The sequence below is a fragment of the Dermacentor albipictus genome, chromosome 9 (assembly GCF_038994185.2).
Source record: "Dermacentor albipictus isolate Rhodes 1998 colony chromosome 9, USDA_Dalb.pri_finalv2, whole genome shotgun sequence".
Lineage (NCBI taxonomy): Eukaryota > Metazoa > Arthropoda > Arachnida > Ixodida > Ixodidae > Dermacentor > Dermacentor albipictus.
Window position 1 is genome coordinate 84,176,001 of NC_091829.1, and position 26,317 is coordinate 84,202,317.

Below are 26,317 nucleotides of genomic sequence, written 5' to 3' on the forward strand. Positions count from 1 at the left end.
ATGATTAGTCCTTTATGGCCGGGCACCCAAATCAAACGCACGCTTCTCAAGTAACCAGGTACCAATGATTGAAATGTCCTCATCACGCGAGAATCACTAGAAGCAGTAAGGGATGAGCACAATGATAAAGAATCAGTGACTATCACGGCTGACGTAATTGATGGTCCTAATTTGCGTAATGCCAGCACCACGGCCATGAATTCGGCTAAAAAAATCGGTATGAAATCTGGCAGTCGAGCATAAAGTGTTTTCTTTTTTTCTTCCCCGAGCTTTTTTGAAAAGGTGTGCACCTAGCTTAATTTTCGTCTTTTGTCAATTTGAAATTTTCACTAGTCTGCTGTTACTTGACAACTGCATTCAGCAGAAACTGCGCTTGTCTTACATTTAATAAATATATTTTTCAATTAATAAACGTCTTCCTCTCTCTTAATGAGACGCGAACGCTTGCTGCGTAGTAGCAGCGTCAACCAGGGGCTGCGCACAATACGAACGCAAATGAAAAGAGATGTCTCTCCTTGCTCCCATACCAACGCGCCGAAAATGTAATTTAGTCACAAAATTTTACTTCGTGATTACCTCACGTAATAAATTAAAAAAAAGAATAAAAGAAATCATCTTGGGAAAGCGGCTCGAGGCAAGCCGCCTCTGTGAAGGTGAAGTGCCGGTCACGAGCGTTAGAAGAATGGCGCTCGGCGAGCCTACTGGTCAGGTCTGCACCAGTTCACTTGAATCGTGCTGCAGCTTCCAACGTGCACAGACCCCAGTGATCACCGAAGAAGCAAGCACAGGAGACACTTCGAGAAGCGGACATTGCAACACCATCGACTCGAACGCACTGCTCACAACGCACGCGTAGAAAAATCTAATCGCTCACCTCCGGCGGCCTCCTCCTTGATTTTTCTAGGTAAGGTGTCTGAAATACACCAGACGCAGCGTTGGTAAGTCAGAGGACATTCACCGTGCAGAATATTTATTTCTAAAGGCACTGCCAGAAGGGATTATCGGAGCACGCTTTCTTCTCTGCACTGCTCCGCCATGCGCGGACATGTGCGAAGCGTAAACCGGAACCGGAAAAGTAACAAATCCTCATGTTAAACGATGCCTAATAGTTAATATTGCATTCTTCTTTCTTCAGTATTTGCTTTTCTGTTAATTTAAGTATTTGTAATAACACATTGTTTAAATTTTTTTTCTTAATTAGACAATAATGTTATTTTACTCATCTTGTGGGCAGAAGAAGAGAAAGCCACAAAACATTTACGCCATATTTGTACGCATATGTCCATCGGTTTGCTTAAAATAGACCAATCGCGCGCTTCCATTTCAGCAACGTTGCCAGAGCGTCAGCGCAGCGCGTTGGATCTGTCCGTGATCGGTCATTGGCCGACAGACTGGCGGTCAGAGTTGACTCGTTGACTGGTATGCGACGTGAGGTCCGTCGCAGAGGGTGATCAGTGGCGGCAAGCACAGTCTTTGCAAAGTTCCTATGATTGCGCCGACGATGGACCGCGAAGTGGTTGCCTTGGACTACTCCACTCATGGCAGGTAAACGGAAACCGACGCGACCTGAGCGTTGCACCGTGATATGCAGGCTTCCTTCTGTCTTCAACTGTCTTGAACGTACTGCAGGGATCGCGCACCATCAATTTTGGCGCGAGGTTTCGTGCATGCATAATTCTGTACACGTACCACCGTAAATCGTAGTACCAACGCTTGCACATAGCTGCTTTCGCAGTTTGATCGCAGTGGTAGGCTCGAGCCCGTTGCCGTTGGTGCACGTCCCCCATCCTATGGCATACCGGTTCTGAGAACCTTCTTTGTTTCTTGGGGTTTTGATCCGTGAAACCGCACGGCATCATTATAAGAGAAAGCTTTGATAATCTAGTAGCCACAGTAATTTTTTTTGTCGGTATCTAGAAATTTACGTTGCTTGTTACCGAATCGAAGCCTCGCTTATCGCCCCGCCAAAATTGTCGTTGAGCGCGCCAAGCGCTGGGCGCCAACTTAACATAAATGACCCGCGGCACACCATTCGCATGTTGTGTTTTGAAGTACCACAGCAACTGGATCACGTCAAGGGACAGATCTGCATTTTCAGCGAGTGAAATTTTAATATGTGCTCGACGAATTTTGAACGCCCGGCGAACGTTGGCGCCTTTCTGTACCCGGTTTGCAAAGCCGGTATCCGATCGTATTCGCTTTCCCGTTAGTGCGGTTTTAATTTAGGCGGTGGAGTAATGACAACGCAATGTCTCTAGTGTATTTGTCATTAATTTTTGTAGAGTTTATTCAGACGGCGACACATAACGTTCCGACACTGGCGCGAAAGAGGCGGTTCCGTCGATACCTCGATATCGGCTCTCCCTCTGCTATTTGTCCAATGTAGTGACATCTACTTTCCTGCCTTGTGATGCGACTCAGTAACCGAGCACTTTGTGCACCTGTGCACCGGCGAGGCAGGTGCCTTAGGGCGATGCACTTCGCGGCAAACCCAGCAGCTGTCGCCTGTCGATTGCGTACCGGCTGTGCCTACCGTGAAACGTCCCGTTGGTGTCGCGAATCTTGTGGTCAGTCGAGATGCGTAGATCGGCGCGCGTAATTTTGATGCGATTCGCACTCTTTGGCAAACCTCGTGCACTTATCGTTCGTTCATTCCGTACCTGAGCTCCTTCGCGCCAAACTTGGGTCACCATGTGCGTGCATCTACAGCATGTGACACTATAATTCTTGGCCGATTCACCAGAAGGCGTGTGTGCCTCTGGGTAGGTGTCCAAATAGACAGGAGGCATCAAGGGAAGAAGTCAACTACACAGATGTGATGAAGTCCACATCGAAAGCAGCCAATCGTGGAGAAAGAAGTGCAGTGCACAGTATGGGATCAGAGCGTGCATTCAGTAAATAGTGTTGAGCTCCAGTTAAGTCATTGATGTCGGCAGCAGAAGATCGAAGAATTTGGCAATGCGGTGTATTGTTACATTGCTTTAACACTAATCGCATCAGCATTCATAATGAAACAGGCTCTGTCGGAATTATTTCTATTAATATCATTAGAACATGTTACCGGATAGGCACACTCCTGAACATACCCAATCATTGTGCTGTTGCAGCAAATTGCATTGGGTATTCTTTGGCTGTTTTTGTACACTTTAGTCTCGCCCTCAATGTCTCACCATTGACTTCTTCTGCACACTATATTCCTGAATCCTGTGGCAATAAGGAGTGATGATGCCGTTGCATAGGGCTCATACAGCATCTTTGGTGTATGACGGTAATCACGGCGTTTTAGCATCAATTTATTGACATCAGCACAGTAGCCAATTATTTATATGTACTGTATCTAAACTGTGCGTACATCATTATTGCTTTTGTATGCTTCCTTTAATGTATTTGTTTGCACTATGAGCACTCTCTATCACTCCAGAGCATTTGTAGATATGTGGGTTGTGCACACTTTGTTGTGTGCCACAAGGCTTGGCCTCAACATGCATGCCTAACATGTCCTGCTTTTTTTCTGCTTCTTCTTTCTGCAATGTTCTGCACAGCAAGAAGCGCAGCCCCCTACAGGACATATCGACCAACCAGCCACCAAGCAAACGGCGAAGGAGCTTTGGCAAACGTTCCAATGCCAAGGCGGTGACAGGAACAGACATTGAAAATGTTGACATTACGGAAGACAGTGACGACAGTTCGTCATCGCATGACAAGTGGGGGGTGGACAATCGTGTTCCAACTGAGATCCTAAAGGATATGGGCATTGATTACCTAGAAGATGAATCTCCGCAGACAAGCATTTGTACAAAGCCACCATCACCACCACGGGCATCACGCAAGTTTTCGAAGGTAAGCAACCCTTTGCTATTTATTTTCACCTGGGTTTCCAGGAGTTGTGCAATGGATTTCGTGAAATTGGGGCTCCCACCATTGCACCCTGTTTATCTCTTCTACAAAGATATGTCACCCTTGAGATGCCATTCAAATCGATCCATTGGAAATTTACTTTAACCACATTTCTTGAATACTGAGAATATAGAAGTGTGTATAGCTGCAGAATGGATGGAAAATATTCAATTGTTCAGTGAGCATTGTCAAGTTTTCAGGATGCGGACTCGATGCGAGGACTGTTACAGGAACGTTGGATGTGAGAACAACTCTTTCATGTCTAATAACTTGGGAAATACCTATGCAGCCAGTCAAAAAAATATGCATGAGGTAAAGCATCGTGAAAGATTATGGCAGAAGTGAACCCACCTTGTGACAACATACTGACAGCAAGAGCAAGTAGACCCAGCCGTCTACCTTCCTATACGTTTTACTAAATACGTTTTGCGCATACAGCCAGCTTCCATTCATTCGACCCAGGTGGGACCGTCTAAATTGGTTGAATTATCCGGTGGGTCAAATTAAGCAAGATAGCGAAAAAACACAATACACACAACTGATTAATTGACAGTATTTGCCCAATTCTAACATGCCCCCGAATCAAACGCGCCAACTTTCTATGTGTCCAAAGGAGAAAACTAACGTGGAAATGACGTTAAAGTGCCAAAAAAGTATACGTCTAATGCGCACTCGATTGTTTAGCAACAAAAATGGGAAAGGGTCTAATTCGGGTTGCAAAACGGCAGCCAGTTTTCTCAAATCTTCCCCTCGGTGCAGCTTTGATGTGCAGTAAAGCACCGGAACGCCGCGAAGGCAATTCTCGGTTAAATTGTCTTGAGATTTAAACAAGAAAAGAGAATGCGCTTTAGAATCAGGCAAATACCGTAATCAGACACCAGGAGCTACAGTTCTTGCTGGAAAATATTCCTAGTGCAGGCCGAAAAATAGATGTCTTAGACAGGAGATGGCGTGTGCTCTTCACATTCACTGTCCGCTAAACCCCGCCGAGAGAAACGTTGGCACTAAAAGGTCACTATTAGGGTAAACTGGCGGTCAGGCGTATGTTTGCTGACTGGTCAAGTTCCATTTATCCGGCAAAGGCCAATTTTAAAATCGAAATAGCGAAAGTTTGGGCCCATAAAAATGCAGGGGTGCCGGCCAGGATCGAATTAACAGAAGTCTACTGTATCCTACATGCTGCACACTTCCATGAGTGTTTCCAGGCATACTCGACACATTTTAAACATTGTTATGTTCATCAGTGCTCTTGCTTTTGATGCACTATCTCTGCATGCGCAATTGTGCACACTGAATCTGAATTGTGCACATCTGAATGTATAAACATATATACAGTGGAATCTCATTGATACTGTTTTCACGGAACGGGAAAGTAAAACATGTCCTCCAAAAATTGTATGATCCAAAACAAGCTTCAAAAGGTATGAAAATAGGTGTACAATATTCGCCACGCAACCCGAAGTAGGAGAAGAAACGGCCATCGCTTTGGCCTACGCTGCTACCAATGCACACTGCATCATCAGCGACTCAAAAACGGCCATTCATAACTACGCAAGAGGACTAATAGCACCCCAAGCGCAGAAGATTCTCTCTGGGACTCCTCCCTCAAGGCAACGCCGCATGCAGATCATCTGGGCCCCTGGTCACTCGGGTCTGGCTGGAAACGAAGCCGCACACGATGCCGCCCGAGCTCTCGCACACCGGGCGCATCATCCTTCTCCTGCGTCTTCCGATCCCGACCAGCCCTCTGTTCTGCATCGCGGTCACGCGCATGACCGAATGGTCACGTTCGGAGAAATTCTACTGCACTACCGCAGAGAGCGGTTACGCTACCCCCCAGCACACAAAACACTAAGTCTCAATCCACCACTTGGCGACTCCTTCAGACACGAACTTTTCCGAACCCCGTGCTTTACAACCGCATGTACCCCGATGCATACTCACCACTCTGCAAAGCGTGCAAAGCCCGCGCCGACCTCAATCATATTATTTGGCAATGCCCCAAAGCCTCACCCACCAACAACTCCCGCACTAACACACGCATCATTAGTACGGCCGAGCAGTGGGAGACATTGCTGCTCAGCTTGGACCCAGAGGAGCAGCTCTGGGCCGTCCGGATGGCCGAAGACGCCGCCAGAAAGCAAGAACTGGCCGCCGTCTGAGGAAGGGGGGGAATGGGGGTTAGTCTCCCGACCCCCTCCACCCCTTAACCCCATCAAGGACACAATAAAGTTTTATCTCTCTCTCGGTCACAAACTTAATGGTAAGGTTTGGGTGGCGGCGAGTGATACTGCTCTGCATAGCATGGTATGCGGAGCAGCATCATTCAACGTTGCACTAACCGCAGCCAACACACTTTTACTCAGCAAAATTGAAATAGCTCGTCAGCTTGCGCTGAACTTCCTTCCTTTCAATGTCCTGGAAAAAATTCTTCTGGAAGGAAAAAAAGGAAAAGAAGCCGCCATTTCCTCACTCAACTGAGCAGCAACACACCAACAGTCGGCACGGCCTTGTTCATGGATCATTTAAACATTATTTAAGCTAGTACACTGGAATCTAAAATTGCAAATTTTAGCAACACCAGTAAAAAGCCCGCTTCTACAGTCGTATCCAATTCCAGGTGAAAATGCGATCGCAATAACCCTATGAGAATGCATGGCTCCTATCAACGTTGGCCGGTAAAAAATGGTGGAAGCATATTTTGCCAATAAACGTATAATGCAGAATCGTATCAACAAGTTTCCACTGTATGTATTCTTAGTTGCAATGTTCAGGAAACAGCCATGTTTACATAAAGGCCTCTCTCGCCCTCTTTTCTAATGAGACAGCTGAACATTACGAGCAATAAAAACAGCGCTAAACGACGGGACGAGTGAAGGGACACAGACAACGGCGCTGACTAACAACCAAAGTGTGTTTATTCCGTCAGTCAGCATATATATGCTCCGCCGCTATCTGAAACCACAGAATCTACAGGAAAGGGCATGCGCAGGGGGAATGCAATTAATGTGATAAGAAGGCAATCTCCTTTGGAAGGAGAGAAATGGACGGGAGGCTTACACATGCATCACCACTAACGTGAATGTGGAAGGCTTCGGATATAAGGCGTGCGCGGTCATCACGATATTTTGACAGATAGGTTACACCGTAATCATGAACCAACCAGCCCAAATGCGTACTCTTTTGCAGCTGAACATTATTCAGAACATAAAATCAAGTGTTATAGTTTCCTGCGGTGTGTTATACAGTATGGCAGATTTGAATCTAATCTCTTTGTCACAATTGGATTATATGCACAGGCTGAGAAGGGAGCCGGATCGGGTTCACCCTTAACACAAAACTTTCTCGACATTTATAGTGTAGGATTAAAGGTACATCAAAAGGAAATAGTAAATCAGTTTATGGTGACAAACAGTTCTTCAAAAACTATTTTCATTCATTTCTTGTTAAAACCTTTAATATGAGAAGTGAAAATAGAGGCAAAAGTTCTGTTTTTAATTTTGCATCAACTCCAGTCTCTGCACGTCAGTGTAACATCTTGAATTTAAAGTCATTTTGTTGTATTTTGACCTTTGTGAATAAGTAAAAGTTCCTGAAACTTGCAGAGTTCAATCTTTGGCTTCTCTAGAATGCAATGCAATCTGTTTTAGCCTATAAAAGTTGGCTATGTCTGGGCTGGTGTGGGAACAGAAAGACTGGAGCCACCCACTTTTTGTTAGTGCCTGTTTTCCTCACTCACTATGCCTTCTTCATAGTAAAATGTGATTCTCTCTCTCTTTCCAAGAAGCATAATTAACCGAGATAGCTTGCCTTATCTTTAGGTGTGTGCGAATAGTAAATTTTCAATTTTATTATGAATATATATTTTTCTAAATTGGTTTCATATATCGAATTGAATATGGAATATCTGATCACTTCTAAGCAAAGTAAAATTTCAAACCTCCCGTGCAGTCTGTTTGGTAGCAGAAAGCTTATTTACTTTGTTCAACACATTTAATGTTGTTATCAACTGACTTTCAGCTCATTTGAAACGCCTGAATATGAGAACATAGGAAATGTGGCTGTGTCTTGTATGCTATGACAATGACAGTAATTCAACAAACAAAAAAGCGTGTCAGCATATGCACATAGAACTGAAGGGCTCATTGAAGGAGCAAAGCGCATTACCATACAGTACCACATGACGTAAAGGGATCCATGCATGGGGACATTGCCCTAATAGAACTAAGCAGATTTCCCTAAGTCGTGGAAGAAAATTATCAGGTTGGCTAAGGCAGGATGTGTGTTTAACAACTGGAAACTGTTGTGCATAAACGATTTCCTTCGTGCGTTCACACACGAACTTGTGCATCTGCACAACTGCATTTCTCCTGTGGACACAATCACTCGGAAGACTCCACTTAAGTCGGCCTTTCCTCCCAATTAGATGGCAAAAAACTCCTTCCTTCACTTAATTGGTATTCAAACTAAATAAATACTATTCGATAGCGTCGAAAAGTTAACTCTCGAATCAAACAGCCAGAATGATTCTGTTCGAAATTTCAAGTGTCTGCCCGCACCTACTCATTTTCCTGTGTGCACTGTTGTTGTACTTAAACCTAAACCGGTTTTCCCGCAGCGTGGTCACAGTAGTTTATGGCTGAAGCATTCGACCATGTTTTACTACAGTCATGTTCATTTTTTATGCACAGGGACAGAAACGTGATGCCCCATCTGCATCAGGTACGCCATCAAGGACGGTGCCAGACACCTTCACACTTCACAAGCGAAGCAAACAGGACACTAGCAGTGGCAAAGGTGGGCATAGGGATGTGTTCACGCATGTTTCTCGAAATCTTAACATGTTCGTTCACATTTCCTGTTGAAAAATCTACCAGTTTGAGTCATTGCTTACTGTCAGTTGCAATGGTTTTATTTGTGTGTGTGTATGTGTGGTTCAAAGATCAGTATTGTATCAGTGTTTAAGTTCAAATTGAAAAGTGCAACAGTTTTTTTTAATGTTACAAATGAGGACTGGTTGTAACCTGGGCCATTGTGTGCATGCATACATCATTGCCAGAGTTCCAAGTACGTTTGCTGCGACATGTACGATGCCTGATAGCAGTTTCTCAAAGCATCTCAGAACAGTGTCTTGACAAACAATTGTCTGGTCATGTGGCATTTTTCATGACTAAAGTTAAGAGAACAGATCCAAAATACATTGTGTTGAACATCTGAAAGCATCACCTGGGGTGATGCTTTGGGAGATGTTTTGAGGCAGCCTTTGGAGTAAGTTTGACCACCTGACAAATGTTCAAAGCATGCTGAAACCTAAGTACACAAACATCTTATGTTCCACCCCACCTAAGGCTACCTTTTATTCTGAATCAAACTTGCAGCCCTGTGGTCATGGCTGAATGCAAGAATGAACCTACTTTAAGAGAAAAAAGTATGTGTATATATTTTGTACTTTTTGTTACACCAAACACAGGACTATACAAGTCAATGCTAATAAATGCCTTGCATAAACACACACAAAAAAAAAATAAAGCTTTGTCAGTGCTTTCTGCTAAGTACAGTCGAACCTCGATATATCGAACAGCGCGGTGATCGCAAAATAGTTCGATATAGCCAGAATTCGATATATAAAATCACGTAGAAAACGCGTCAAAAATTAGCACAAATCAATCAATGAACCAATAGTGGCGCAATAGATACTCGCATGAAGCTTCAAACAAAGTATTTATTTCGTTCGCTAAAAGTACTGAAGCTGCGTAGCCTGCTTCATATTGGCAACCGCGTGCTTGACCACGGCGTTCTCAACATAGTCCAAACGGTCCACAAGAGACGGTCCAGTGCCTTCTACTGCGCCACAGTAGCGGCGTACAACGGCCAAAGCAGCTATAGCCTCAGTTGCAGTCGGGAGCGGGGCAACATCAGCGCTTGCTGGATCAGCCTCGGCAGCGTCTTCGTTTGGCCGCTCAGCAGTCACTTCTGCCGCGATCTCACGTCTGTTAACTCCGCCACTGTTCCGGTGCTGTCGTCACCGCCAACGAAGTCCTCAATGCACATGCTGTGTGGCTCCGCACCGACAAAGCGCTCCAACTGGCTCCACGGCCGCCTCGATCACGCGCGCACGGCGGGGGCGCGGGCGCGCGTGGGGCGGCCGGGCTGGCTGGCTCACGGCCGGGGAGCGCGCGCTTTAGCATAGAATAAAGAACAAGAGAAGCGCGCGTTTCCCTCGAGACCCGCCGTGGCTGGCTCCAAGCCGCCGCGTGTGTACGCCGCTACGTTCAAATGGCGCCCTCGGCGCAACCGATGTGGGAGCTGTCGTACGCAGCAGTCTGGAACGCCCATCGCGCCGCCGCTATCTTCGAGAGTATTGCGGGAAAGCTCGCCTCCTGTCACCATAGCGCACTTGGTCTGGGGCGGCGGAGTTCGATATATCCATTTTACATCCGGCCCCGTTCGAAATAAAAAATTAAAAATGCATGCGATTTTTCACGTGATATAGAAAGTGTTCGATATACGCAATAATTCGATATATCCGTGTTCGATATATCGAGGTTTGACTGTATGAAGCACTATACACAAGCCAGGCCAGGCCTATCAGATAGGTGTAGGTGAAGTGCAGGTGAAAGTGCATGTAGGAAGAGGTTGGTAACAATCTAGCATGTCCTCCTTACCGTTTCTGAACTCTACCTACCTGTGATTTTTGCAGACCCATTTGAAGACTTTTCAGATGAGACTATCCTGGAAATCTTCAAATGGCTGCCCAAGCCAACGCTAGCCATATGTGGTCGCGTCTGCCGCCGTTGGATGGCGATAGCGTAAGCAACAAGTGAACATCATATGCCTTTGTTCACAAATCTGTCGGGAATTTCAGCTCGGAGCTTGCCTAAATGCCAACTTTGCATGTGTCATTTAGTAGCAATGTCCTTAAACGACTGAGAAGTGTTTAGTTCTAATTCTTTCATTGTCACTCCTTCAATAGCCCAGGCAAGGCCTGCAATAGTCGTAAATAATGAAGTAAACAATTAAGCGTGTTAAAAATAACCTAAGATTCTTTGTGTTAACGTGCATGCAGATGCAGCATGTTAGGTTTGAGGTAAGTGACTGGATTAACCACATTCCAATGTACCCCCTATTCAATTCCACTGCTCAAGAAACGGGCACAGTTGTGCTTTATTCTTGGCAATTTTGACAATAGCGATCATTAAATGAGGCACGCATAATTTGTGTACAAAACAGGAGGTGAATGCGCCTTATCTGACGTCCTGGCTCTCAAATCTAGGTTTGACGAAAGCCTCTGGCGGCGGCTTGACCTCAGCAAAAAGCACTTGGGCCCCGGTGTGCTCGGGAACGCACTCAATCGTGGCGTCGTCGTCCTCAGGCTAGCAACAGCTGAAGTAAGTGTTTTCGGGGAATGGCTTTTGCTTACGTGAAGAGAATGCATTGTGCAGCCGTCGAGACTGCAGGGTTGTGTGTGTCATGTATCACTAAGGAAATATTGAATGCCAAAATCCAATATGGTTAAGCCTCGATATAACGAAGTGTTAACACGACAGTGTTAAGGAGCTCGTGTCACAAAAAATCCAGAGTCCCGCATGGGCGTCCGGCGTCTTGTGTCATACGTTTTTTCAGCGAAAAGATTTTTGAACCACACATACACAGGCCGTTCATGTGACGCAAGGGATTCACTGAACTAATTGAATTTCTCAAGCTAAAATACGGGGGAAAATCGTAAACTTCGACTTGCACACAACCTACAGGCATGATAGTTCTCGGATTGTAATTTGAACATATGAGATAACTTAATTCTGTTACGCGAAAACTCAAACAAACCCCTTTTCCAGCGTTTTTACAATGCATAAACTGGAGACGGCATCCGCCATTTGCACACGCTGGCGGGTAATTATCTGAGTCCACAGAGCAGTGCGCCCGCTTCCTTTAAGCACTTCCAGATGGCACTTGCCTCCACCGCATCACAGCCCACGCAAAGGCCGCATTTAGACCAGAAAGCCCGCCTTCATGCACAGTGTTTGCCTCAAGCGTTTTCCGGTAAACATTACGGTTACATACGCTGCCTTTGCCAGGAAGCGTGAGAAGCAGTCGGGGTTCTTCGAATGCTATCACGTTCCACTCTTAAAGGTGAAGCTTAAGCGTCCTCCAAGTTTTTATCTTTTTATAACTTCTTGTCTGTGCAGCAGTGTGCATTTCGAACCTCAGTATAATGAAGTGTGTTTACACACAATTTCAGTAGCCAAATTTCATTGCCGCCTCGAAGGAATACCGAGACAATAAATGAAAACTTCTGTGGACGCAGATGGTCAAATTGTTGAACCACAAGCACCTGCTTGCGAATGCACTCTGCAATTGTGCTCCACGCTACCTAGAGTGGCTGCCAAAGCGGAGCAGTGTCATGTTCCGTATAAAGTGGCTACACGGAATAGTGGCTAGCTTGGCTTCGTACCGCCAATGTGAACATATTGTCGACATAGCATGAAACTGTATCTTTCATTGCTGACTCTCAAATTCAACAAAATTAAAGTTTTTTTTTTCTTATTAAAGTTTACTTTTTCCAATTGCCCAATATAAAAAAATTTGCAGCCCCTTCTGTGCAACAAAAATCAATTGACGACTGTACTTATCTTCATAAAAGGTAGAATTTTGGCATAAGGAAGCAAATTGCTGATTTTAATAACTTCGTTATATTGAGCTTTGATTGTACGCACTCAATTTGCCCAATCGTAAAGACACAAAGCGTGCAAAATTTTCATTCACAGAATGGAAATTTATTCTGTCACCATGACCTGTCGTACAGCTCTTCGTCAGTGGACAGTAGCACCTCGCTCTCAGCACCATCCAGTTTGCTCGATATTCCTTATTTCTTAAATTACTTTGCGGATGGCGGCACATGCGTCAAGGAGCAACTTTGCATGCTTGTCCAGCAACACACGCAGGTCTCCAAATTTCAAGGAACATGCGATGCGGCTCTCTTGGCCAATAGCTTCAGCATACAAAGTAACTTTTTCTTAGTATGAGCCTTCGTAAGGCAATCGTCACCTCACTAGATGAAAAAGCATTGTCACTATCTTGGGATGACAGCGGTGATATCAGCTCTGATGGTTGACATTAGCCAACACCCGAGCATGATGTTGCATATTGCATCTCGTTGTAACGTGCATTCGTTTATTGCACTCATTTCCCTAGTAAATAGGGGCTCGTTAAGGCATGGTAAACACAGCAAGAGTTCATCCTCTGGCTATATCGTTGTGCTGTTGAGAACGTGCTCGCCAGTTCGTTTTTTAGTTCACAACAGCAGTGTTCCAATGGGAACTATGTTAATCATCTTGTGTACTTATTTTTACTGTTTTATTGTACCTGTTGTGGGCAAGGTTAATTTGGGACTCTCAACTCCAACATCTATTGCCTTTGTACTGATGTTTTGAATTTGGATTTCCTTTAGATCAAATCACCTATCTTCACTGACGCACCCATGCTGTCCTACCCAGCTGATGAAAGGTAATTATGGTGACCTGCATCTTGCATACCAGTGTGCATGTATAATATGTCCTTCGCTCTGTGCAATGCTCCGTTGCAAAAGATATATGCCTAATTATAATGATAAATCAATCGGTCACTTTATTTCCGCTTCAGAAAGAAGGTTAAAGGAGCCAAACTTACTTTGTTGTATTTATTAGTTCGTTATGATGGATGTCTGCCTTCACAGGTTAAATTGCTCGCTAAGAGAGGGGTGTAGCATGTAACCACTGCGTGAGCTACATCCCACAGCACATTGCCCAGTGACTGTGAAGGACTGTTTCCTGCCACACATTTATCAGCGAGACGACTGCGTTCTCCAATGCAGATTTTAATCCTAATCCTTCATTGCTGCCATTATGCACGCAAAAGTAGCACTGGAATGGGCTTTGCAGCATTTAGTGAGCATAACAGTGGAGCTTCGCAATTCTGAATTTGTACAAAGCTTGTCGCTGTAAACAAGCACTGTTTTCTAAATGATGCAAAGAGCACTTTACTTTACCCTAGTACCAAGTGACAAGCATTGCATGTAATTAGAAGCTTGCTTACAGCTTTCCCTTGTACATTCACAGAACGCCGACAAGGCAGGCAATTACCGAGAAGAAAAGGTCGAAGATCATATTTTGTGACAATGTGCTTCTCTCTCTCTATCTTTTTTAATGAATATTATTGCTATCTTTTGTGGCACTAGGTGGCCTGGCAGTATGGGTTCGGGGAATAATAAAGGGCAAAAATGACGAACAATCTAAATTAATCAGTTTAAGGTGCAGCCCCAGGATGCGAAGAACCCCCTGCCTGCATATGCACTATTTATTATGGCTGCAGTGAGACAACAGAACGAACACTACAGGTTAGATGTCGCAGCTTGTACCGAAGCAACCTCCCTTCTCGTGCACCACGCCAAGTGCTCTGGTGTTCATGGAACGATTTTCAACATAGTATCCAAGTTACTGTTTCAGCAAACCATACTTACTCGGAACCTAGCAAAACAAGAAGGAAGAAATATCAGATATGTTTTACTTCCTTGATTTGCTTTTCTGTGGCATGGTGTGTTTGTGGCTGCAAGTCGCTACCCCGAACAGTGCAGCTTTGGGCTTTGCAAGCCTTTGGTCATGTTGTGTCTGGTTCCGCGTGTCGCCTTTGTCTTGCACAGCTGGCCCTCGTGCAAGGTTCAGTACCTCGACCTGAGCATGGCAAGCATCAGCGAGGACGCCCTGTGTGAGCTGCTGGCCAGCTGCTCCAACCTCAAGAAACTCAGCCTGGAGCAGTGTACACTAAACGACCGGGTTTGCAGGTAACTGCGATGCCTCCCTCCCGTTGGAATTGCACCGACTGTGCGGTGTGCCTGCACTGTCGGTGCAACCATTGCGCCGTTGGCATGTGAAGATTGTACATGACACAGTCTTATGAAGAGGCAAAAGAAAACTTGCATGTATGGTTGCAGCTTGCTGCCCCTAAGTGATGGAAAGAGGCAGAAAAGAAAAACACTGCCGAATAATTTGGTGGTGTGTTCCCCGATTCTAACATGCCCCAAGGTGCTTCACCACACTTTAGTGGTTCAAAGTAGAAAAATAACATAAAAATGATGTTAGAGCTCTCCCAAACAAAGTAAAAAATCGAAAGCACACCTCTTTTTTTTTTTTTAAGACAAACGTAGCTTGCCTCCGAATCTTTGAAAAAAGAAATAAAAAAAAATCTAACTGTTCTTACAGAATGTAACCTACTCTGACAAGTTGTTCCGAACACAGTGTCGGTTTTATGAATCTCTAGTTTCCTTCCGGATTGCGCCACTTAGGCAGTTTTTGCCGGATTTTATTTGGGGGAATATAAAGCACTGGTTAGCATACTCTAATAAGTAATTGTAGCTGCCATTTTAGCTTTAAAACCTTCCTGAGGCATGCCAGAAATAGCATTCTTTGTACCCTAAGTGCTGTCATCCTGCGGGTCAGGTGCATGGGGATGACCAGCAAAGTTCGAATTATCCGGCAAAGGCTTATTTCAGGACTGAAATGAAGAAAGTTTGGTCCCATGGAAATGTGCGGGCTCCAACCAGGACCTTTGGTGGGAATCTAATCAACAGAAGTCTTTGAAAATGGAAGTTAACGGAAGAAATTAACGGAAATTACTGAAGAAAATTTCGCACCCCGTAAGGTTTGTTGGCAATGGCGTAGTGCGTTTTCGTAAATGTAACATGTGTGGACTGGGCATACTTGTTTCTACGTGCACATCTCGGCGCCATTTTTAGTGTGGCAGGGGAAATAAATACTTTGGAATTTTCTAGTGTTTTGCGAAGAAAATGCACAATTATCAATCTTGCCTACTGGTTGGAGAGCACTTAGTATTACTTGTTGACAATGATTATTTTGATTTCTTGAAAACTATGGGACTCCTTTCACAGGTGCCGCTAGATACCATTCTAGTGAGGGTGCCAGACAGGAGATTTTTTTTTATGAGGGTGTAGCTGAGAGTGAAATGTACTGGTGAGTTTATGAGGGTTGTAGTTGCCAACATGCTCGTGCACCATGTTGGACGTGGTTGTGATAATGGCAATGCGCAACATGCCTTTTTTCATGCAAATGCTTTTCATTGCAGGTTGATTGGAGCGAATCATGCCTTGGAGAGCCTCAACATGAGCATGGCAAGTGGCTTCACACACTTGGGCATCGCCTCTATTTGCAGGGGCTGCAAAAGGTGTGTTGGCAGCTCCTTACTAGTGATATCGCTTGCACGACTTTTAACAAGCCGGTTGCGCGTTTAATGAGGGCACGTACGCATGGACATGTATATGTAGCCAGATCTAATTCAAAAGAAGGAATCTAATGTGCGCGCAAATTTAATGCACATGCAATTTTCATAACATGCAAAAATTAACCTGCTTCATTATTTTCACAATTGGGAAAGGCTAAGAAAAAATAAAAGTGCAGAATAGGCTTTTACAGAATAGAGATTTATTCAAGCTCACTGTCTACGTATTCTTATCACAATCAGTGGACTGGAAAGTGTTGTCTCCGTACCGCCCATTGCATTTGATATTCCACATTTCTTGAATGGCTATGTGACCATCGTCAACAGTGTAACAGTTCACATCTCGACTGACACCTTCGCCAGTTCATCCTGCAACCATAATGCAATGGATAATAGGCACGCTTAATAATACTTATATGGCATCAACCTTTGCTGAGTCTTGTTTTCTAATTGCGCTGCTAATCATAAGAACAGAAAATTGCATGAGTTAGTCCTTTCATCTTTCTTTGCCAAGAAATGTGTTTTCAATGTCTTGGCAACGTCTTATTAGGCTGGGCAACCTCTGATTTCATCTGTGTCAACTGAGTTTAAAATGAAATGAAAGCTCATGTCTATCTCACTTAATCAAGAAAGTCATGCTGAGAATCTTTGTTTGAGCCAAGTCGTCCTTCCTTCCAGTTTAACATCCTGGAACCTTGCTTGGACTAAGATGACTACGGCTTGCATTGACTCTCTTGTGCTGACTGCAACACCTGTGCTGCAGGAACTGAACATTGCGGGTTGTCGCAGTGAGATCACCAATGACCGTGAGTGTTCCACCCTTTTGTTTCGGGCTTGACTTCGGGCTAGTTTCGGGCTAGACTTAGCGACCAAGGGTAAAAAATCGCAAGCTGTGGTGTTGCCGCACTAAGCGTCTAAACCTTGCAGTTTGCGACAGCTGCAGAACTGAACAGTGCTGCTACAACCGTCGGTCTAGTTCATATGTCTGGTCTTCGGCCTGACTGCTCACGATGGCTATTGGTACGAATAATAAACTGTGCAGATCCTAGAGGCTCGAATCTGTGGCCATGCGAGTATCTAGGCAGGAGGGCACGTGTTAGGGAGAGCATGTAGAAACCTTCCTTGCGAGAGCGTGTGGCATTTCCTCCCATGTCACAGGACCGAAGCGCTTTCTGAAAGCCAGGAAACCACCTGCCAGACAGGTGCATATTTTCTGGGCTGCAAAACATGGTGCAGAACACATTATGTTCGTGTTGCCGCAACGGGAAATGACATAAAGCTTCCTTGATGGGAGGGTGTTAATTGTTGATTGCACACAGATCAGAATAAAATAAAATCTGAATGCATCGTGGATCTCACTGCACGGCATTTTGTTGGGCCATTTTAACAAGTCTCCACTTAACATGGGTTCCAACGTGTGCATTAGATCTGCCCTCTATATTGTTGTCCGTTTTCACTGTCTCTCGTGAACGTCTACAAAGTAGTCGCGTCTTCTGCGGTACCAAAGTTCTCTTGAGAAGATACAGTAGGTGGTAAACACGCTGCTTTTTTTCAGGCGTGCAACAAAATTCCCAGCATTTACCATTGCACTTTCAGATGTGTCTGCGCTCGTAGAGCGGTGCCCACACCTTTTGGAGCTAGACCTCAGTGATGCCACAGAAATCAGCTGTGATGCCATGCGCGCCATCGTGAATGGCCTCCCCGAGCTGCAGCATCTATGCATCAGCCGCTGCTATAGCATCGCACCAACCACCTTTCTGTGAGTACTGAGAGTACCTAGTTGGCTTCCTCGCCTCGTTTTGTGGTTCATGTCGAAACGGCAAATGCTACGAGAATGAGTGGACACAGGGCTGCAAAGTTCTAGAGCCGTACCAGCTACTGAGAAGAGAATGTTTTCCTTCTCACATGTTTCATTTTCACGTAGGGGCAAACAAATTTCTGCATTTCAATACTTGGTATGGTCTAGCCTTTATTATCTTCAAGGGGCACCGTGGCATGTTTATGGACGTCTGCGGATTTTGCAGTAAAACTATTAGCTGAATTCCTGTCTGCACTTCCCGTCCTTTCTTGTTGTTCATGTTTTGCACAGGCTGTTTCGACATGAACAGACACAAATTTGTGTGTATTCTTCTCGCGATTTCAAGAGTTTGAGGCCCCATAAAATGCCTGTGGCAGAGCACTAAGAAAATCTGCCTGCGTTTCTAAGGTATGTTGTGGGGCATTCATCATTAACACATGCTGCGTACAGTGCACGGTAGGGTGGTGGCGTCTAGTGTGCTGTGTGAAACTGTCGGGCGAAATCAAAAGCTCTAGACAGCTTCTGTGACATGCATGCCATATACACATCATTCAGAAGCACGACATAGACCGTCGAACCCACTGACAACAATGTTCAAGTGCCACAATAATTCCGTTGTTATAACCGATAATTGTTATAACTGGGTTGCAGGAAAAGAAAAACTAACATGACAGATGCAAAAACATTTTAATTAGACGGTTTATGCTTTTTTATGTATTCCTGGCCCTTGCGCCAAGAAACAGACCGTTTCTTGTCACCATGATCATTTTAATTATACACAAGGAAGTACAGTCAGGTTCACTTGTAAAATTTCCAGTTTTTTTCATTACACACATGTAACAATGAACAGCCACTACACTGTGAGAATGTGTGTTTTATGCAGTCGAAACCACTTATATCGATACCGGTTTTAACAATGTATCTGTTATAACAATGAGAAGCTGCTGCACCGTCAACTTTTGTATGTTTTCCATGGTGAAATAACCCGCTTCAATGCCCTGATACCGCATTATTGGTTATAACGATGTAGGTCGGCTGCTAGTTGTCCGAGCCAAAAGGTTGTGAAATGCAAAATTCTTGAAAAGACAAAAAACGAGAAATTCGAGCTGCTGCCTGATGGGCCGCAACTGCAACAGCCGCCGCATGCTCATTTTCTAGCCATCTCCATGCGCCTCTCTCCCGTTACCCTTCCACCCCTCCTAATACGAATGGACTGCGTGCACAGCTCCGCTGCACCCACAGCTCTACGCTGCCCCACCCTCCAAAACACGAATGGACTGCGCCAACTGCGCTGCTTGCAAGTTGCTCACTGTTGATCAGCGCAGTTCTGCAAACAGCTTAATCGCTCAGATTCATCTTCATTTGCATAGAAATAATTCCTGGCCACCTGGTTTCTCGCCGCCGAAACGGACGATGGCTGATCCGCCTGCTGATCATCGGCAGTGCACGACAGTGCCTGTGAAAAGAAAGCGCATCGCCGTGGATTTGGAAACCAAGTGCTTCTAACCGATGAGGCGGTCGTCGCAACTGTGTTTGCATCAGGTGATGACGTGGTGGGCTGCCCAATGAGGTGATCGTCATGAACGTGCTTGTATCAGATAGTGACGGCAGTGATGACGTGGTAGGGCAGACTGCCTCAAAGTTGTCCTCACAGGAGGCCTGGCAGATGATTCTGTCCCTCCGGGGCTTCATTTTCGCGAGGAACCTTCCGCTGCATTACGTGCCTGGATGCCTTGGAGAAAGATGTCAGCAAGCTTCGCGTAAAGCATGCAAGGCTGACTGACTTGGGGTTTTCTCGTGCAAGCCAGTGAGATGCTTGTGGCAATCTCACCTCAGCATTTCATCTGGATTTCTCAAGCTGACAGGCTGCTGTGGCAGCACTCTCGCAATTTTTAAAAGGCCCCTTTTGGGGCCACCAAAGCGATGCCTCAGCGGTGCTTGCATGTCACTTGCCACCCGTGGCCCCTCTTTGCAGTTGTTAGAGCGGTTCCATTCTTTAACGCAGACAGCCACAGCTTGTTACACGCGATCGGAGCGCCCAGGAAGCAGTTAAACGAGTGAACACAATCAGCAGCGGGCTGGAGGAAGGTGGTAGGGAGGGGCACTGGCCTCCCTGCCATTATAGTTTACTCACAACAGTTCTGCCATCCCCCTATTTTGTTTTTTCCATGCTACCCTGTTATAGCAATGATCAGTTATAACAATGAAATTTTCGTGGCACCTGAATATTGTTATAAGTGGGCTTGACTGTAGTGTAATAAACCAACTATTAAAACGTTCCCATGCCGTGCTATTCTTTTGTTCTAATTGTAAGTAGATTCAGCTTTACCTACAGGCACCAAGAAGGCTCATTGATCATCATACAACAAACATGCAGACTGAAACAGCGCACTTGCCTTGAAGGCAACGCCTTTTTTTGCACAACGATGACAGCACTGGTACACTGGTGTATGTGCTGCCATCACAAGGAGTCCTTCATCACATACTGTAGCAGGCCAACATGGAATGCAACAGAAGCAAATCTGTGCATGCAATACATAAGCACTGAGGGAGAGCACAACTTGCAGGGGGACGGCATGGGGTCCTCTGCTCGTGTCTAGATATGCAAGCATTCTTCTGGCACTTGGTTTTGAAAGCGAACATTGCCAATAAAAAAAAAAGGCAGTTTTCGCTCTTTCGAAATTTCTCGCAAAACACACCTTACTGGTTCTGCCCCTGCGTGGGTGAAACCGTGTCAGGTTCACTTGCACACTGAGGTTTCACATTGTAACCCTCACTTGCAAGGTCATTGCCCTGGGATGGCGCCTCGGGGACCACAGCTCACCCACGTTTTCTGTCCATTATGTGCAGCACACTGTCGCAAATGCCATCCCTGCAGCAACTCGAACTGTTCGGCGTGCTGGGCGACAACGCACTGCACGCAGTCCGCAGGAGGCTGCCGAACCTTGACATCAACAAGCAGCTCTTCTCGACCATCGCACGCCCGACGACCGGCATCCGCAGGACTAGCATATGGGGCCTCAAAGTCCGCGACTAATGGCTGCTCGCAGTTGGGGCAGAAGTGCACTTCATCATAGATGCCCATGCACTGGCTTCAGCATTCTTGTGGCACTCGAGAGGGGGTGAATGGGATCAACTGGAACAGCTTCGAACACACTCTTGCAAAGCTTGAACGTACATTGGCAGGAGCATGTTTTGAGCCGTCCCAAGTGTTCCCATTTGCCTGCCTGCGAATGCCGTTAGTGGCAATAAGGGGCCACTTTTAGACTTGCTTTCAACTGCAGGACATTTCTTAGTTAGCCTTAGCTCCAGGACGAAAGTGCTGACTGCCTTATTTCTTGCACGTGCCAAACAGTGACCATGTAGGTAATTTTATTCCAAGTGTCCCAAGCAACTTTTGTAATCATAGTGGTCTTTGACTTTGGTGTGGCTGATGTGCCATTCGTGAATCACTGCCACAGCAGTCCTCCCAGAGCAATGAGCTGCAAGATCTCTAATGCTTACCTAGTTTAGTGTTTGTAGTACTTTTTTTGTCGCACAGTCATTAACTTGCTTTCTAATTCTATAAGGTTACGAACGGCGTATTATGGAAAACGACATCTACCAAAAATGTCCCAAAATTTTTGTGCTTTGCTTTGAGGTCGTGTGAGGGGAAAAAAAAAAAATTGGACTGGTAGCAGGACATTTTCTTTCCAGTCGGCCATTTGGCGAGAGCTATCAATATTTTGCATGCGCACAGGTCGAGAAACGCTCGCAGACTCTTTGCCCGCATTCGGCAATTCGCTCTCCGCCGCGCCTCGGGCTCCACTGCTATCGAATACATCGTGGCCTCCTTCCGGTGGACTGCCTTGAGTTCCCGGCGTCTCCGTGGACATGTGGCATGAACGACTTGTCAATGCCGCCCCCTCTAGTCGAGTGCCCTCAACTCTCTCCTCGCAGGTCTTTCATGCTTTGTGTGGTGGACAGTTTTGTGGTGCGCTCAGCTGCGGCACTTTGCCGTCGAACTCAAATGTGCAGCTCAAATGCTCTGGTTAACTGCAGCCAACATATCATGTCTTCCTCTATTGGTTTGCATTGAAAGTGAGACCACAAGCCCGGCGACATGTGTATCCATTACTGTAAATAATGTGTCAGTGTGGGTAAGTGTGCATCAATCCTGGTCCTGAAAGACATGACACAGGGACATTGGAGTCAGCGTTTACGTCGAGCACATGGTTGAGGCTAGCAGTGAAATGTGGGAAGCTGCAGGTCCTTTTGCAGGCCACTTGACAAGAAGTTGACGTGCTCTCGGAGCAGTGCTTGCCTTCTGTTCACTCACAGTTGTGTTGTAACCACAAGGTGGCCCACTGCATGGCTTTCGGTATTTGTTGATGTGCATGTCATGCCGAGACGAAACCATTTGGTTGGCACTGTGTTTAAACATGTGTGTTTGTGATGCTATAAGCCTCTGTGTCTTCCACTGGTTGAAGACTGTCACAATTAAGCCTTGTTGCAGGCTCCAACTATGCTCTTGCAATCAAACTTGATTAACTTAAAACTTAAACTGATCATTTACTAGCTATGCGTACCTTGCTGGATTTAGTTCCTTTTTTTATCAAGCAGAAGATCGGCTGCGCCATTTCTCACATCTGCAGTCGTGGACAGCATACATACGTTTATCTGTCATACTTAAATACAAGTACTGAAGGAAAAAAAAATTGCTTCTACTGTACTGCTGGCGCATAATGCACCGTAAATGACCAACGAATACAGCACCAAGGCAAGTTCACTTGCCGGATAGCAGTATCTAAACTTGAAGAGAAATTGTTTAACCTTTTGTTACGGAGTATGATAACGTGCGCCTACCATGCATCCTTGCTTCTTTTGTTCTAACTGGAAACAGGAGCTGATATGCGTAAATTGCAATTATTTTGTGTGCTGTTTATTAGAAAGTGAAGTGGGTTATAGCCTGACAAATGCCGCAAATGGCTTCATTAGAGGAAGCAGGCAAAAGGGCGTAGGACACCCTTGTTACCCTGTGGTCATTCTTTCGTCTCTTCTGAATGTTTGTTTTCAACCTATGCCAAATTTACTATGTAGTTCAACAGCACATTCTGGCAAGCACAACCACAGATTGCTGTTAAACTAACCTAATTTATGGACGCAATGAAATGGCTTTCTTTAACCGCAGCATGCACAGCGTCTTTTGGTCCGGAAGCCTACTGAAGTACCGTTTTTTGAACACATCGTACTTGTGATTCATCTAGCTGTAGCCGTCAGGGGCCAAGCTCCAAGCTACGCCCTCAAAGGCAACAGTGAGGAGCATGTAGACTGTAGCGTTTTGTCCTGCTTTGTGTTACGAGCATCGCAGTGACATTAAAGCCTCCTGTTTCAATTATGTTTGTCCTCATAGTTTTATCATCAAATGTTCAGCCTGGGCGATTGAGGCTACATCCTTGTGTTCACTCATTCATTGGTTGTTTTTAGTACGACTGTTGTTCCAGCAGGGAGCAGCCTGTCCTTGTGAAGGTTTGGCTGCAATTTTTTAACACCTTGTGATTAAGGCTAGTTATGTGAAGGGAGCAGATTTAATCGTGGCCCAACTTTCTAAGAGTTTAACCGTGGACGAGGCACTTCAAAAAACTATTTTTAAACAATTTGAATAAAATTTTCATAGTTCATGCATTTTCACCAGGTGATCTCAACATAAAATAATTTTTTTTATATGACAAATGTTTTTTAATTTATCCAAAACAGGATGTTCGTTTAGGGTTAGCTAATTCAGAGCAACTTGCAAGGCAACCTACTGCACATGGAATCGATTCAGAATGTTCATAGTGTGTCATAAGCTATAAATTGTTGTTTTAGGCCATTTTCAAGCAATGTTATAGGTGGTCAAACTTAGCCATAACAAATGCCCAAATTGATATGTTTCTATTATCAAGGTGGGCATTTTTTATGACTAAGTTTGGCAATATACAACTTTGCTCAAAAATGACCTAAAACAATTATTTATAGCTTACGACACATTGTGAGCATTCGAAATCGATTCAGTTTGCTGTACGTTTTAGTTCGATTTAGTTTGCTGTAGGCCCTAAACAAAGAACACCCTCTTTTGGATATCATAAAAAATATTTATCATAGGAAAAAAATAATTGCATTTCTGAAATCTGCTGGTTAAAATACATTAGGTAACTGTTCATTGAAATTGTTTCAAAAATGAAAGTAATTTAAAGTGCCTCGTCCCGCCTTAAGGGACGGTTACTCATTACTGGAGTTCAAGTTTCATTCTACTTAGTAGCACTCTTACGTTTTGTTCAGTGCCATAGTGAAGCTATATTCCTGGACACTCTTTTCTTGATATGAAGGTAAGGTTATGGGGTGGAGCTGGACTGGTACAGATGTCACCCAGGTAGTATGGGCAAGTGTGTTCATTTCTCTTGCCTTGTGTAGCTTGTTCACTTTGCTACCAAGGCAACTACAGTCAAATTCACGTAAACGTTGTATACCCTTGGCTTTAGTCGTTTGAACAGCCATTTCTTGTTCAATTTTTTCATAAGTGAATTCCAAAGGATAGCTGGATCGCAAGCCAGCGGACAACGAATGTTCACCATAAGACAGCCCCGTTCTGCTTTTGAGAAATGCTGCATGAAACGTGCACTGTCACTATGTGGGAATGCTCGAAATTGCCAGGAAAATTTGTCATGTTATAGAATGCTAGCATTTCAGTTACAGGACTATGTGGACCACACATATATTTCGATTCTATAGCTTTGCTCTCGCGACAATCCACAAGTATGGTTGCATGCATACAAACTTTTACGATGTTATTGTAAAATGCCCACTTTAGAGTTTGTTTACGACTGTCATATTGACAATTAATTTAAGAGTACATTTGCGGCAAGTGTATGGTAAAATCTATTTTGAAAAGGAGCTAAACATGGACTCTGACCGATTTCTCTGTCTGATTTCTCGGACCTACCACTATCCACTTATTCAGATAATGGGATCCAAAATACCGACCGCCATTACGTGAATGCTTCTGTAAACATCATGAACATTTTTCGTTGTCCGTATATGGCGCAGATCCGTGTTGTGATCATCGTGCAGAACGCCTGTTCACAGCATCTCAGCTGAACACTTTTTGAATTTCGTAGATAAACAGTTCAGATATTGTGTAACAAAACAAGTTCTAGTATTTTTCAACTGATGAGGTTGGCAGGTCTGTAGTTGCTATGGTCCCATGACTTGAGACACTTGTTTATGGCAGTGTTGTTCGTTCCTGTTAGTCATGGTCTTGTCGGTCACAATGATGTCATAGCTGGATTCACAAAGCCAGGTTCAAAGCGAAATATTACATAAGTTTCATCTCCTTTGGTTGCTGGAATTCCTATTCCAGTGAAAGTGAGCTCATCTGTTCACATTCGTCGGCCTGATGTTAACTGTGCATTCCAATATTTACAAGTGTTCATCTGCCAACATTTTGAATGTTCTCCCTGTATGTATATTCTGTCAGAATTCACCATTACAAGAACAACAAGAACATTGTCACCATGACTGCGAGCAAGTACCAATTATAGGGTGTTCTAATTAAGTCACTTTGAAGTGCCATTTCTATTTTACTGATTGCCTCATTACTATTAATAGAGTTCAGGGCATTGCACTTCACTTCCATGTGCCTATACTGTTTACCCCCCATTTGTTCTACGTGCTTACCCCCCTTGTTGTTTTTGTATTGTGTTTTTTAAATGTTTCATAAATGTGTATTGTGGCATCATGTCTCCAATACGTTGCTGCAGTTTCAGATTACTGCTCACACGTGTTTTTTAGTCTGAACTGAGTGATGTAAATGTGTGGTGTGTATTATATTGTGTGAAAGCATGTTGGAAATAAAGATAATTCAGTGTTTGAACAAGCATTCAGCTTTGTTGTGTTGGAGCACCTGAGTCAAAACTAGGCAGCAAACTTGTGGAGCAGAATAGTTACTCTATTTCGCACTGTCACCTCCAATTTGGCTATTCCTAGACTGTTTAGAGAAAAGGAACATGGCAGTGCATAGATGTCAGGCAGGTATGGTGGGTGAATAAAACTCTCTCTCTCTCTTTTTAGCAGCTTGCTGTAACCCTAATATAAGATTTAGCGGGGACTGTACAGCAACCAATTACTACGACCATTCAGTACACCAGGCGACTTTCTTTGTGTGTGTGTGTGTAGTGCACGTAAATGTTAAAAATCTGACAGACTGTGCAGTTCTGTTGCATGAGCTCGAGTATTTGACACCAGAGAAGTTACTAGAGTGTTGCTCAATAAGTTCCCCTTCCACAACAAAAACAAACCACTCTCTCTGAGAAGAGGCATGGCAAGCCATGAAAAGAC

At 44.6% G+C, this 26,317-nt stretch overlaps 2 protein-coding genes across 4 annotated transcripts in view; one reads left to right on the forward strand and one right to left on the reverse strand.

Moving 5' to 3' along the window:
- Cchl (Cytochrome c heme lyase) overlaps nucleotides 1-26,317 on the reverse strand; it is a 48,142-nt gene that overhangs the window by 17,791 nt on the left and 4,034 nt on the right. Inside the window, exon 1 of one of the 2 annotated variants that reach the window (XM_065453813.1) lies at nucleotides 875-1,013. The exons of the other annotated variant lie outside the window; for it this stretch is intronic. The gene's annotated coding sequence lies outside the window, so the exon portion shown is untranslated. Of the gene's footprint in view, nucleotides 1-874; nucleotides 1,014-26,317 lie in introns of those variants that run through there. 2 annotated transcript variants of the gene reach the window in all.
- Skp2 (S-phase kinase-associated protein 2) lies at nucleotides 763-25,859 on the forward strand. Of its 2 annotated transcripts, none has more exons than XM_065453812.1 (12): nucleotides 763-904; nucleotides 1,328-1,545; nucleotides 3,543-3,840; nucleotides 8,589-8,694; nucleotides 10,598-10,706; nucleotides 11,171-11,285; nucleotides 13,346-13,401; nucleotides 14,573-14,713; nucleotides 16,012-16,110; nucleotides 16,843-16,970; nucleotides 17,761-17,923; nucleotides 21,702-25,859. In XM_065453812.1, the coding sequence occupies exons 2-12, from the start codon at nucleotides 1,487-1,489 to the stop codon at nucleotides 21,844-21,846; spliced, it is 1,419 nt and encodes a 472-aa protein (XP_065309884.1). In that variant the 5' UTR covers nucleotides 763-904; nucleotides 1,328-1,486; the 3' UTR covers nucleotides 21,847-25,859. The 2 variants fall into 2 exon arrangements, with proteins under 2 accessions (XP_065309884.1, XP_065309883.1); XM_065453811.1 differs by having other exon boundaries at nucleotides 20,813-21,845.

What these genes read in the sequence shown, in the direction of transcription:
- Skp2 (XM_065453811.1), top strand. Translation starts at nt 1,487, where the DNA reads ATGATTGCGCCGACGATGGACCGCGAAGTGGTTGCCTTGGACTACTCC. An exon ending in TCAGGCTAGCAACAGCTGAA is followed by an intron (nt 11,286 to 13,345) that starts GTAAGTGTTTTC and finishes GATTTCCTTTAG; the next exon opens with ATCAAATCACCTATCTTCAC. An exon ending in ATCGCACCAACCACCTTTCT is followed by an intron (nt 17,924 to 20,812) that starts GTGAGTACTGAG and finishes CATTATGTGCAG; the next exon opens with CACACTGTCGCAAATGCCAT.